The sequence below is a fragment of the Pteronotus mesoamericanus genome, unplaced genomic scaffold, assembly GCF_021234165.1.
Source record: "Pteronotus mesoamericanus isolate MK-2021 breed Mesoamerican mustached bat unplaced genomic scaffold, CSHL_Meso_final contig_68, whole genome shotgun sequence".
Taxonomy (NCBI): domain Eukaryota; kingdom Metazoa; phylum Chordata; class Mammalia; order Chiroptera; family Mormoopidae; genus Pteronotus; species Pteronotus mesoamericanus.
Window position 1 is genome coordinate 29,949,882 of NW_026555234.1, and position 13,875 is coordinate 29,963,756.

General features: G+C 38.2%; 1 protein-coding gene across 1 annotated transcript in view; it reads right to left on the bottom strand.

Moving 5' to 3' along the window:
* Positions 1-13,875, bottom strand: part of TEC (tec protein tyrosine kinase) — a 108,657-nt gene that overhangs the window by 71,079 nt on the left and 23,703 nt on the right. The window contains exon 2 of the mRNA XM_054582145.1: positions 3,684-3,869. Within this exon, the coding sequence (XP_054438120.1) occupies positions 3,684-3,821 (138 nt within the window). The 5' untranslated portion in view covers positions 3,822-3,869. The remainder of the gene's footprint in view (positions 1-3,683; positions 3,870-13,875) is intronic.

Here is a 13,875-nt window from a genome sequence, read left to right on the forward strand (position 1 = left end):
GGCTCTTATCCCTGACACGAAAAGTCTCCAGGCTCCCAGGCCTGATCAAGAAAACAACCTTTTATGACCTGGAAGACTCCACAGAAACATGAGAGTTTGCCCAGGATGTTTAAGAGACTAATACCACATCACACTTGTAACTGTGCCTCAACCATCCTGCCTCAATCACCCAACCAACCAACCATATAACTGGGGTAAAAGGTTAAAATTTTGAGCATCTCATTATCAAGAATGTTCTATTTCAGTACAACTGGAATAAAATTGTAAGGTAGGCACCTGCGGCATTATGGGAAAAACACTGAACTTAAAGAAAGACTAGCAAGGTTTAAATTCTGACTCACACTTATTCACTGTGTGGCACGGTTGTCATGGTTCATGATGTATGTTTAGGATAAACCTGCCCTGCTGGCTTCTAAGGTCATGGTCTCCCCATCTGCCCTTCCTGCCAGCCAGCCAGCCATCCAACTGAGTACCCATTTGGCACTGGGCCCTCAGAAGTGAAAAGATGGATAAGCTATGAACCCTGCCCTCAAAAAACTGAAAGTTCAATGGGGGACACAGGCATGTAAATAAAGTCAGATAACCAACCTGCCACGATAAAAGTATGTACTGGGCACAACATGCTGAAGCGGGCTGGGGTTCTACTTTTGGTGGGGAAGATACAGGAAAGGCTTCAGAGAAGGTAGGGACTGAGCTAAGTCTGAAAAGATGAGTGTTTGCCAGGCACTCAATAAATTTGTGACGGTTGAAAGAGACACTGGATAGAGAGATCGATCCTGGCAGGAAGGCAGAGAAGGATATCACTCCAAGTAGACTGAACAACATTAGTAAAGACACGAGGTAAGGAAATTGCATCACGCATTTTGCATTCCAAGCTAAGGAGTTTTAACTTGATCCTAGGGAAGATACAATGCTACAGGTTTCAACATCTCTCTGAAGACTCTGCAGATGAAAGATAAAGATTCAAGAGCAGAATCAGGTAGAGCGGTACTCCACCTAAAAGAATGCAGCTAGGAGTAGCAATAAAGTTTTAACAAAGAGAAGGAGAATTCATGGAACTTGGTAGTATATCAGGTATGTGCTGGGGTTGAAACAGTGATGACAAAGGAGGAGTTAAGAGTGTAAAGAGATAGAAAATGTATATAAAAGTAATTCTGAAAATATATGTAGAGATTGAAGAACACTGTTCTAGAGTGTCCAAGTAGATAGTAGCAGGAGCCACCACAACAATCCTGTCTAGTGTTAATTTCCTTCTACCATATAAAAAATTCAAAAAATTCATAACTAAAAGTAATTAAAAAATCCTTGTTTTAAAATAAAACTCCATCTGTATTGCGAAAGATTTAATAGATTTTCCCCGCTAATGTCCCCCAGAGAATCAAGGTGGTTTCAAAGCTAGGCTTTGAAGAAACCAGCCTTGTAATTAATTAGATGTATGACCTTGGGCAAGTTTTTGACCTTTCTGTCTCACCCATTTTTGAAATGGAGCTACTAATAAGACAATTTAGTATTGTTTTGAGGGGAAATAATAATGCACGTAAAGTACTTAGCACAGTGCCTGGCATACATTTGGTAGTCAAAAATTTGTATCATTATTACTACTGATTTGCAAAAAAGTGTTAAAATAGCAGGTCTATGAGACTACTATCTTAGGAAAGACATGCTTACAAGGTGGGCCCATGGCTTGAATGTGGACTTTGCTAATACCATTCCTAGCAAATTCCTGCCGTTCCTAGCACCGATAAGAAGAATGCACTGAGGTTAAACTGTACAAACAACATGGTTTAAGCTGAACACTTGCTTGCCTTCTGACCCTGGATTTTGGTGCATTCTAGGCAGAGGGTGTCTATCTGATCAGCCTCCAGTGAAAACCCTGGGCACTGAATCTCTAATGAGCTTTCCTGGTAGACAACACTTCACCATTGTCACAATTCAACGTTAGAGGAATTATGCAGACCCTTTGTGACCCCACTGAGAAAGGACTCTTGCAAGCCTGTGCCTGGTTTCCTCCAGACTTGCCCGTTCACCTTTTTCCTTTTGCTGTTTTCCTTTGTCTCCTTTCACCATAATAAACTGTAGCTGTGAATACAACCATATGCTGAGTCCCATGAGTTCCAGTAAATCACCAAACCTGGAGGTGCTCTGTGGGCTCCCTGACACATCTGGTCTCCCTACTCCTTGACTTAGAAAATACAGGGTCTGGCACAAATAACGCCCCCTTTTTATTACAAACTCTTTTATTACAGGGTCATAAGCATGTAATTCGGTAACAAAACAATATCACATTCAAGGACACTATATGACATTTGAGGTGAAATGTTCAAATTAAAACTGTAAGTTATTATTACCCTACCATATTATTACCCTACCAACCACACTCAAGCAGGCGTTACTTCTGCCAACCTCCGTATTTGCCAGTTTCCATACTGGAGCAGTATTAGAAACAACATGCCAACCAAATTAGAAGCACCGAAGTCCAATTATAAAAAGGGCCTGATTTCTTAGCTAACGCAACTTGCAGATTTACTTACCACTTGCAAATGTTTTATCCAACACCTCAACATAGAGAAATCGCTCTACTCTTTGTGTTCTCACCGTTAACGAATAGGTCTTTTCCCCAATGAATCCCCGCCCTGCTCCTCCCTGGATTCCACCTCAACACCACACAGAGCCTCCACTGGAATGTCAGATGACCTGACCTGCGCGCTATTGAGTTTCCTGACCAGAAGGCAAGGTCACTTGTGAAACCCTCTGGTCGGTGTTATCATGAGTAAGATCAAACAACATAAATTGCCGGGAAGATCAATTACCAGTTTCCTATAATGTGCAGAAACATGAGCTAATTGAGAATAATAAGAACAAGGAGGCCAAACCATAGAATGGCCCAGAGCAGAAACTGAAACACAGGTTTTCCAATATCAGCCAATTGGAACATATGGCTTGATTGAATTTCTCATCATCCAGAACACAATTTCTCAGCATACTTCCAAAAGCACAATAAACTGTACTTCACAGGAACAGCCTCAATAAAAGTTTATTGCCATCACATTGAAGGGGCCTGGGTCCAGGGAACCAGGAGAGCATAGATGTCGGTCTCACTTTATGATTAATGGATATAGACACAGTTTCTATGTCTTAAGGAAGACTTTAACATACAGGGTCTGACAGAAGTAACACATTCTTGAGTGTGGTTGGTAGAGTAATAATATGCGTGTAATAATTTATAGTTTTAATTTGAACATTTCACCTAAAATGCCATATGGTATGCTTCAATGTGATACTGTTATGTTACAGAATTACATGCTTATGATGTTGTAATAAAAGATTTTGTAATAAAAAAGGGGTGTTATTTGTGGCTGACCCTGTATAATACAGTAATTTATGGGAAAGAACCATGTACACAAAGTCTATAAGGATCAAATTTGTGTTCACAGATTAATTTATTAGGCTGATATAAAATGTATACCCATACATACTAAACTCATAATTAATGGACTTGTGAATAATTTCAATCAATATCCTAAACTTTATCTTTCAAATCCAAATGATAACATATTATTACCTTAACTTCATTATTAAATTCCTCAACCTAAAGTTTATTCCATAAAACTGGGGGTAGGGACCAGTGTTAAAAAGTGGCATCAACACAGGAAGCAGCGAAGTAAATATTGATTGTCTCCTACCTCTGCTCGACCCTCATAATAGGTTAACATGGACTTCGTTAGCACAAAAAGTCTCTCTTTGTAGTTTAAGGGCGATGTCTTCTTTTTCTGCTGTGATCTTTTAATAAGAATCTCTTCTAGAATAGTGTTAAAATTCATCTCGGTCTTCTGATCACTCCTTCTCCGGCCATTGAAGGTCCCAGGATTCTAAAGTGAGAAAATACACAGTTGGAATAAAATATGACATTTTAATTTTCCAAAGATGTCATCATTTCAAATTACAACTTTATCCTTACCACAGCTGGAGCCAATCAATGTTACTCCATGCATCTGGATTGAGAATGCCCAAGGCACAAAAGCTTAACCTCCTCTCCGTCCCTAGTCTCATTCTGTTCACCCATACCTTAGCATTTTACAGGAAAATCTAATGAAGGTTTGCCATGATGATGATTCACTCTTTTGTACCTCCCCAACATCCCTTAGCCTCTGGCACACTCTTCTGCTGTCTGATTGCAAGGAAGCAAATATCTCAGATGCAAAAGTACATTTCATCACATGCATGGCTGGTTGAAGCTGGCAATTTAATTGCCTCAGGATCTTAGTACACAAAATGGACAAGCGCACAGACACGGTGAACGTGTGAACAAAATAGGTTACACAGTGCTGGATGTGATCCAATCTCCAGCTCTGACAAGGATACGATCTGGATCAAACATGCTAACCATGAGAGCCACGAGCATGTTCTCTGATGTCCACTCCACATTCAAAGTTCCCTTCTCAACCACGAGAAAAGGAAACCCAGTTATAGCTGATATATTCAGCCCACATTTGAGGCTCCATATCCAGACTATCCACACCTAGAGTAAGCATTCTAACATTCAACAGAATTTAACTATCGGAACACCCAAAGATACTCAGAAAAGGGCTGAAGGTTCTTATTTGAGAAAAGGTGAATGAATGACAGCTATTTCTTCCCTTCCTTCCCCACACCTTTATAAGAAGTCATTGCATAACAAACCATAAAGGCAAGGAAATCATGTGAAGAACATCGGGGTTACCTGAAACCGGAGCCCGAGACTTGACACTGATTTAGCCACTGAGGGATTCCACCACCCTCACACCCAACGCAGTGCCTCGGAAGCACCCCTGCAGCTCCCTGGTACTGAGCTTCATCCAATCAGGCCCTTCCATTTTCCACATGATTACTTTATAGCAGTTTAACCTCTGTATGCCAGTTCCTTCCTTTATAAATACGGAAGTTAATACCACGAAGCTACTGTGAGGTTTAATGAGAGGTGGAAAAGAACGTACTTTGAAAACATTACACAAAGGTTTACCATTATTTTTTTAATAACGCTGCTCTTTTCCTAGCTCAGAGCATTACAATCTGGACCATAAGAGGGACCTTCCAACTAGTCTTCTTTCCCCAGGCCCATGTACTCGAACTCCATACCCTCACTTCCCACTGTATCACTCTTCAAATCGCCACTTTCATCATGTCATTTCACTCCTCAGAAATCCTCAGTCAGTGTCTCCTCAAAGACTCCCTACCTCCTGCAAGATAAAGTCAAAACTCCTTAGGTTGACACTGGAGATTGTCTCGAATCTGGCTGCAACCTAATATCAAATCTTTACTTCCACTATTCCCCAAATATTCCACACCCAGTCAAAATACTTGGCATTCAATCCCTGGCCTAGAAAGTCCCCTCGCTCCTATGAAAGCTCCACTAGCTCAAAATTTACCTCCTTGACGAGGTCTTTCCTGATGACTCCAACTCATTAAAAACCTTCTAATTCATGTACCCATGATCTTTGTATCACTCATCACAGAGCTTGCCATAATCTTCCAATTTTATAGCGATTAATGTACATATTTTAACTTTTGCCTAGATTTTAAGCTCCTAAATAAATAGTTCTCAACCTTAAGTACACATTAGAATCACGTAAGGAGATTTTAGTTGCTCATTCATTCATTTATTTTAGAGAGAGGGAAAGGAAGGGAGAAAGAGGAAGAGAAACATGGATGTGAGAGAGAAATATGGATCAGTTGCCTCTCATATGCACCCTTCCTGGGGACCAAACATACAACCCAGGCATGTGCCCTGACCAAGAATCAAACCAGCGACATGCTGCTTTGTTGGACGGCACTCAACCAACTGAGCCACACTGGTCAGGGCAAGGGTTTTTTTTTTTTTAATGCAGATGTCCAGGATCCACACGCACATATTTTTAGTCAGTTGGCCTGGGGTGAGGCTGAGGGCATCATGATTTAATGTGCAGGTAGATTTGAGGGCCGCTGTCTTAAAGAAAGAGACCAGGCCCTTATACTCTTTATACCATTCATGGTGTTTACAGCAGCTGCTCAGTAAGCACATGGATAATGGACCAATTAAACCACTAAAGATCCTAAGATAAGTCGGAAAAAATGCTCTTGTTCCTTTTGCATCTGAGTTGGTTCTCCTTACTCTAAATTAAAATTTTGGTCTTCTCATTTTTTTTTCTGAGAAACTGCTGACCTGTACATACCACTTCTTTGAAAATTACTGTTTCATCTTTGCAACATATCTTCAATGCAGAGTGAACATGATAACTTACAAATGACTAATACCATCATTACCAAATGGGAGGCAGACTTTTGGAAGACCCACGAAGACAAGAGAGGCGTAGTTTATCTGCAGTTTCAGAGGCAAAAGGCTCTCTCAGTATCAGGGGCAGGGATTCGGCAAACTTAAAAGTAGATTTCATAGAAGGGATCGAAATTCAGAATAGCAATCATCAAAGATAACACTGGAAGCTAGGAAATAATGGAGAAAAATCCCAAAGGAAACTGATTTCTAACCCATTATTACTAAGCCAAAATATCAATGCAGTGACAAGGGAATCAAGACATTTTTCCAAATATGCCAGGCTTTAAAATTTTTATCTCCTATTCACCCTTCTCAAAAAGCCACTTGAGGATATACTCTACCAAAATAAAGAAGCAAGTCACAAAATACAGCGAATCCAGGAAACCAAGATTTTTGGAAAGAATTCTTTCAGGAGATGAACCTGAAGGTACTGAGAGAAGATTTACAATAAATTAATAAAACTTTGCCAACTTTAAAAACTTAAATAACTCAATTAATTCCAGGGAAAACAAAAAACTGTGCCTAAAAGGAAAACTAATCACAGTATTCTACAGAGTTCAACTACATACACTTAGATCATAATAAGGTAAACAAAAAATAATTTACTGCTAATATAAACATATTGGGGGTGAGTGCAGGAAATGTGCTTATGCGTGGGCGGAAGAGCACATTGTGAAAGAGCTGTATCCTCCATGGTACCAGTAGGAAGTCAATAGAGCATACTGAAAATTGAAAAACCAAGAAGTGGCAACATAAGTAAGTTACATAGAGAGAGACATTACTAAATGTTTCTTAAAAAATAAAAATGCCTCTGAGAATCAAAAAAATATTGGAGGATGGCAGTGAAAAGGTATATGTTCCTTACTCTCCTCCCCTAAAAGTCTATTAAAACAATAAAACATAAAAACCAGAGGAAAATAATTGCATCTTCCAATGAACAAAAGATGGCCTTCAATCCCAAACTACAAACTATGAAACACATACCTGCCAAAGACTGTAAAAAGTGGACCAAAGTAGAAGAGGGGCTGAGAGCAGATTTCTCTGTAACTAAGTCTCATTATCCTGAAAAGTCAATTCAATGACCTTTTGGTAAGATCACTGAAAGCCAGAGGAACAACCACTGGAGAATCAGGGAGTATCCCTATAGAATTACTACTTATAGAGAAAAAAATAATAAAAACTATAATTACCATTATTAAGCTTTCACTATTTTGCTTAATGTTGGCACTGCGCTAATAAGCACTAAGCACTTTAGGTTTAGCAATTCATTTAACTCTCAAGAAACCTTCTCACTATTACTACTGCTCCTATTACTATCCATATTTACAAGCCACAGAGTAAGAATAGGAGCCAGGTTTTAATACAGGCAGACTAACCAAAGAGCCTGCACTATTAACCACTACACTTTGTGGTCTCTCTACAAAGAGAGGGGAGAATGGAAGGAAAAAAACATGACAGCTCACTTTCAGAAAACAATTGGATTCAATCTCTGGATTGTAACAGAATGAATGACTTCCACGGCAACATTCAGAGGCAGGCAAACCTCTCAGTACCAAAAACTAAAGGGAGGTGGTTCTTTCTGAATGAAGGAAATAATAGATTTGATGTTCTAAATTAGAAAACAAAACTTCAGAGTACTCCAGCTTAATCTCCCCAGCAATTCTCCACTCCACAAATAGCTGGGCCATCCAGAAATAAGAAAACACAAAGGAACCAGCTCTCAGTTACAAACATCTACTTTAAATAAAATTCAAAACTGCAACTTAAGTGTCTTTCTCTGTATCTCATTGGAGTTAAACACAAGAACACTATTCTCTTTACCTTAGCTGCTAATTGTTAAAAGTTGGGAAACCTTAACAAACAATCCTAAACTTTGTATGAAGCCACAAAACTCCTGAATTGTCAAAGGAAACTTGAGAAAGAACAAAACTGGAGGCATCATGCTCCATAATTTCAAACTATATTACAAGGCAATAGTAACCAAAATAGTACAGTATTGGCAGAAAAAAGCAGATGCATTATGGAACACAATATAAAAACAAATAAACTCATGGATATATGGTCAATTAATTTATGACAAGTGAGCCAAGAATATATGGTGGGGAAAGGATGGTCTCTTCAATAAATGGTGGTGGGAAATCTGGACAACCACATGCAAAAGAAATACAATTGGACCACTATCTTACACCGTTCATAAATACTAACTCAAAAAGGATTAAAGTCTTGAATATCAAACCTGAAATCATAAAACTCCTAAAAAAAAAACATTGGCGGTAATCTCCTTGACAGAAATTTTAGTGATGATTTTTTAGATATGACATCAAAAGCTAACGCAATAAGCAAAAATAAACAAGTGTGGGTATGTCAAACTAACAAGCTTCTGCACAGTGATGGAAACCAGCAACAAAATGAGGCAACCTGCTAAATGTAAGAAAATATTTGTAAATCATATATGTGATATGCAATTTGATTAATTTCAAAAAGATATAAAGAACTCACACAGCTCAGTAGCAAAATAAACTAATTAAAAATGGACAGAAGACCTGCATATTTTTCCAAAGAAGACACACAGATGGCCAATAGGCACATGAAAAGGTGCTCAACATCACTAATCATCAGGAAAATGCAAATCAAAGCCACAAAGAGACATTATCACCTCACACCTGTTACAATGACTGTTATCAAAAAGAAAAGAAATAATAAGTGCTAGGAAGGATAGGGAGAAAAGGAACCCTTGTGCACTGTTGGTGGGAATGTAAATTGGTACGGCCACTGTGGAAAACAGTACAGAGGTTCCTCAAAAAAGTTAAAAATAGAACTACTGCATGATCCAGCAATTCCACTCCTGGGTATCTATCTATCCAAAGAAAACAAAACACTAACTCAAAAAGATATGTGCACCCTGATGTTCATTGCAGCATTATTTATAACAGCCAAGATATGAAAAACACTTAAGTGTCTGCCAATGAATGAATGGATACAGACAATGTAGCATACACACAAAATAGAGTATTTTTCTGCCATAAAAGAGAGCAAAATCTTGCCATTTGCAACACTACTGATAGACCCCAAGGGCCTTATGCTAAATGAAAGAAGTCAGACGAGAAAAACAAATACCATATAATATAACTTTTATATGTGGGTTCTGGGAGGAAGGAAGGGAAGGGAAGGGAGGGGAGGGGAGGGGCCCTGGTCAGTAAGGTTCAGTTGGTTGGAGCATTGTCCTGTAGGCCAAAATTTTTTAAATATTTGGAAAACGTAACACATTAGTCTTTGAACTAATAATGGGAACTGTCACATTTTCCACCCGTAAGAAACCCAAACCACCAAGAAGTCATATTCTCCGTCCCGTGTTGCAAATCAGAGTACCAGACTAATTGTTCTCAGTTTCACAGTCTGGCAATTTTAACCGAAAGATCCTAGTACCTTCTTCATCATGAGAGGACAGCTCCTAGGGCTGTGCATTCTAGTCTTTACAACCTTTCATAATATTTTTAATCAAGGGAACAGAGGTGCTAACCAGGAAAGGTAGTCCGAGGTTAAAAACAGAAGTGATTATGAGTTACCAAATAATGTAGTACAGTCAGGGGTACAGCGAATAAAAAAACAAACAGCCTGGTTATCAGGGTAGGGGAAAGATAAACTCCTTACAGGAAGGAGCAGAGCGACTTAATGTTGAAATTCTCATCGCATTAGGTTCAGCCATATGAAATTGCCAAAACCCAAAATCAGCAATATTACATAATTCAACCTAACACTTGGTAATGCCCTCAGATTAAGAGAGTTTAGTGAAAGCCCTTGGTTTCAGGACTTCTACTGATACATCAAAAGGCACTGCCTATTATACATCTCATCATAGGTTTATGACAAAGTGTGTTTGCAATTTTAAGAAATCTAGCATGAATAAACATCAGGCTGACATTTATGTGAGAAATTAAATTCTGTGCACCTGCCAACAATATCTGTAGATGATATTTTGGTTCAAAAGTACCTAAAATGGATTATATGAGAACAAAGCTAGCCATGCTCTCTACTGCAATGTATATTCTCAGCTTAAGTTCAATTTCCTTTTGTAAAAACAGAATTAAGTAGCAGAAATACAAGCAAAAGAAAAAAAATGCTAGGCTGACTTCTATCAGAATACAAGGTACATTTAGACTGCCCATTTAAGATCATGAGGCGAAGCTATTCCAGAATCAAGTAACATTTTAGCACTCAGAAGGAAGTAACACGGTAGCTTTTCTTACCTTTTAAACAAAGGCACCCAGTGATAATCTGAATGTTCTTAAAAGTGTTAATTAACTTTGCAGTAGCTACAAAGTTTTGAGTGCTCATCTGCTAACCCATTGAAGCTGGACTGGTCAGGAATCCAAGAATCAAGATACCCAGTGTCCATCAATAGACAAATGGATTTAAAAAATGATGTCATACATATATACAAGGGAATATTACATAAAAATGAAATGATTGCATTTGAGACAACAAAGGTGGACCCAAAGGGAATTATGTTAAGTGAAATAAATCAGAGAGTTAAAAACAAATGATTTCACTTATATAGAGAATCTAAAAAATAAAATAAATAGACAAAACAGAAACAAACTCATAGAACATACCGATGGTTGCCAGATGGGAGGGCGGTTGGGGGCATGGGTAAAAAAGGGGAAGGAATTAACATGTGCAAATTGCCAGTTATAAAAAGTCATGAGATGTAAAGTACAGCATAGAGAATATAGTCAATATTACTATAATAACTACGCATGGTGTCAGATGGGTACTAGATTTATTGGCATGACCACTTTGTAAATTACATAAATGTTTAATCATGTTGTACACCTGAAACTAATATAATATTGTATGTCAATGGTAATTGAAAAATAAAAAAAATTATTTTAAAAAAGATACCTAGTAACACTTATCATTCAGTACCAATGATATCCAAAGAGAATATAAGACTTCTTGGAACAAAAAGCCAAAGTTACGGAGGCCAACTGACTTATCTCTCCTGGTAATCATCCCTGGACCCAGCTCGCTACCATATGGTGGATGATGGACCAGCGGGGCGAGTGAACCTGGAAATACCCTGAGCAGGCGCTGCACTGAGAAGAGACGTTTCTCATTGTCCATATAACACAGGTATACACATAGATATAACAGGTACTCTTTACCACAAGTTTGGGTCTCACACCACAGGTGCCCTCTGTGGTCTTTGGCTACGATTTGTGTTGAGGACCTCACCATTTGTAAAAAGGAAGAAATAAGAGTTTAAAAGAGAAGTAAATGGAGGGAAATGTTTTGGGGAAGAAACCATGTGCAACACTTCCAAGAATCAACAGATACACTTACTATACAGGAGACTCACAGTTAAGTGGTTCTAGAGAGAAACAAAAGTTATCAAAACATAAAAATATTGATTAATCAACTGACCACAAAGGCCCCAATCAAACATCCCTTTCATATTGTTAGGTTCTCCTTTGCTGGTCATTCTCTCTCACTGAATGAGAGATGCAACGTTCAACAATGCAAGTGCAAATGAAATATCAAGTATTCAAAAGATGAAGACTTTCAAAATGTAAAAGAGTGATACTGGAGAATTGCTCAATCACACTCAACACCACTGGAAGATGAGAATCTTGCTGTTAATTAGCTAGTAAAAAATAAAATAACATACCACAAGAGAAGGGTCCAAAATGACTTACAATTAAAATACTAAGATAACACTGTGGCAGAGTGCTTTTTGCTCCCTTTCCCTCCCTCGCCCTCCCTCACAGGCCCCACCTGCCTCCCCTTCTTCCTGGACGTATGGGTAAGAGGTGATACTTCCCAGCCTTCTTTGCAGTTAAGTGTGGCTATCTAAGTTAAAGCCTGTTAAAGAATAAAATTCAGTTGAGCATATTTGAAGATTTCATTGGCTTTATTAAGTGGTTCATGAATTGGGCAGCAACCCCTCTAGCAAGCAGAAGGGCACTCCACTGAGTTGTACAAAATAAAAGGTTTTTGAGCTCCGTCCCCCAGCCCTTCCCCCTCAAAATATAGGACTAAGAAATTAAAAGAGTGGATTGTTTCAGGCCAAAACAGTTTTCATAAGGGGAAGGAGGGGTCTTATCAGGTGGATTATCTCACAAGTGTTGATGAGGAGACTCCACTCCTGGGAGAGTCTGAAACTGCAATTAGACTGGTTATTAAGTTTTGGTTTGGTGAGATGACTTAACAAAAGTGGCTCCATTTTGACCTATTGTTTCTTTCCTTAACAAGCCAAAGGGATATGCACAGAAGTGATATTGGGATCATCTTTAACTTAAAGACAACTGACTTTCCCTGGATTTAGAGCATTTTCCACCTTCCCCCAAGCTGGAAAGTACACACTTTCCTTATGCATCCCAGGCATCACCCAATGGAGAGGAGGAACGAAATGGAACGGGACCCTGGGCCCTGGTGGACTTCATGGAGCAGGGCTGCCCTATCAGCCTACATAGCTAACCAACATTGTAAGAAAAGAAGAGGACTTTTATCTTATTTTTGTAATTCCATACAATGGTTCTTTGTTATAGTGGCTGAACCTTTATTCTACCTAATAGACACACCTTTGCAAAAACTGAGAAAGCTTTCTAATGCTTTTGAAAAATGTCACTCTTTAGACTGTGCTGACAAATTTAAATGAAGTAAAATTTTATCATGCACTTCCATGAGAAAAATTATCTCAATAAAACAATTAATACTTGATTCGCTCTTTGTGCTTAAGAGTTAGCAAGTGTAATCTAAATGGTGCCATATATGAGATAAAATAAACAAATTTTCACTTTACTTTTCAGGGTAAAGTCTGAATCATACTGGAATCTTTCTTTTCTTTTACTGTTTACTATGAATTTAAGTGGATTCACTTTAAGCGACAGTATTCTGGCACTAATTCTCCCCAGATGTGAGAATTTCATATATAAAACAAATACTTCTTTTCCTGCTTCATGCAATTTCAAAGGGAAACAATAACCAGTAAAAACAAACATGAATAGCAAGTATCTCAAATGAGTAAAGTAATTTTCAGCACTTTCTACTGGGAGAAAACATGAAAATAAAGAAAAGTAATTTGGAAATTATACATAAAATAACCCAATACCAATATGTGTTCCCTGGCTGCAGTATTCTAAATTGTTTTTAATGAGAAACATTTGTCTATGTCAACATTTTTTTTTGTTATAAGAATAAAAAAATCCATGTCATTACTGTATTCAACTTTTTTACAGAATGAGAAAGCTTTTTAACAAAAAAGTTCAATAAAAACAGAGGTTGAGGAGAATTCAGTACATTTTACAAGTCTTAAGAGACATCTCAACTAGGTGAAATGTATGATTAAGACACTGTGGCAACCTGAATACTAACTGGATATTGATGACATTAAGGTTTTGGGGTAAGATTTGTTTGATTAAATTAAAATTGATGGTATTAAGGTAGTGTTTGGTTGTTTGGGAGTTCTGGGGATGTGATAATAGTATTGTGATGTATTTTTAAGAGCTTTTACCTTTTAGAGCTACATACTGAAAAAATTAGGGATAAAATAATGTCTGTGATTTGCTTCACGATCCGGTAAGGGG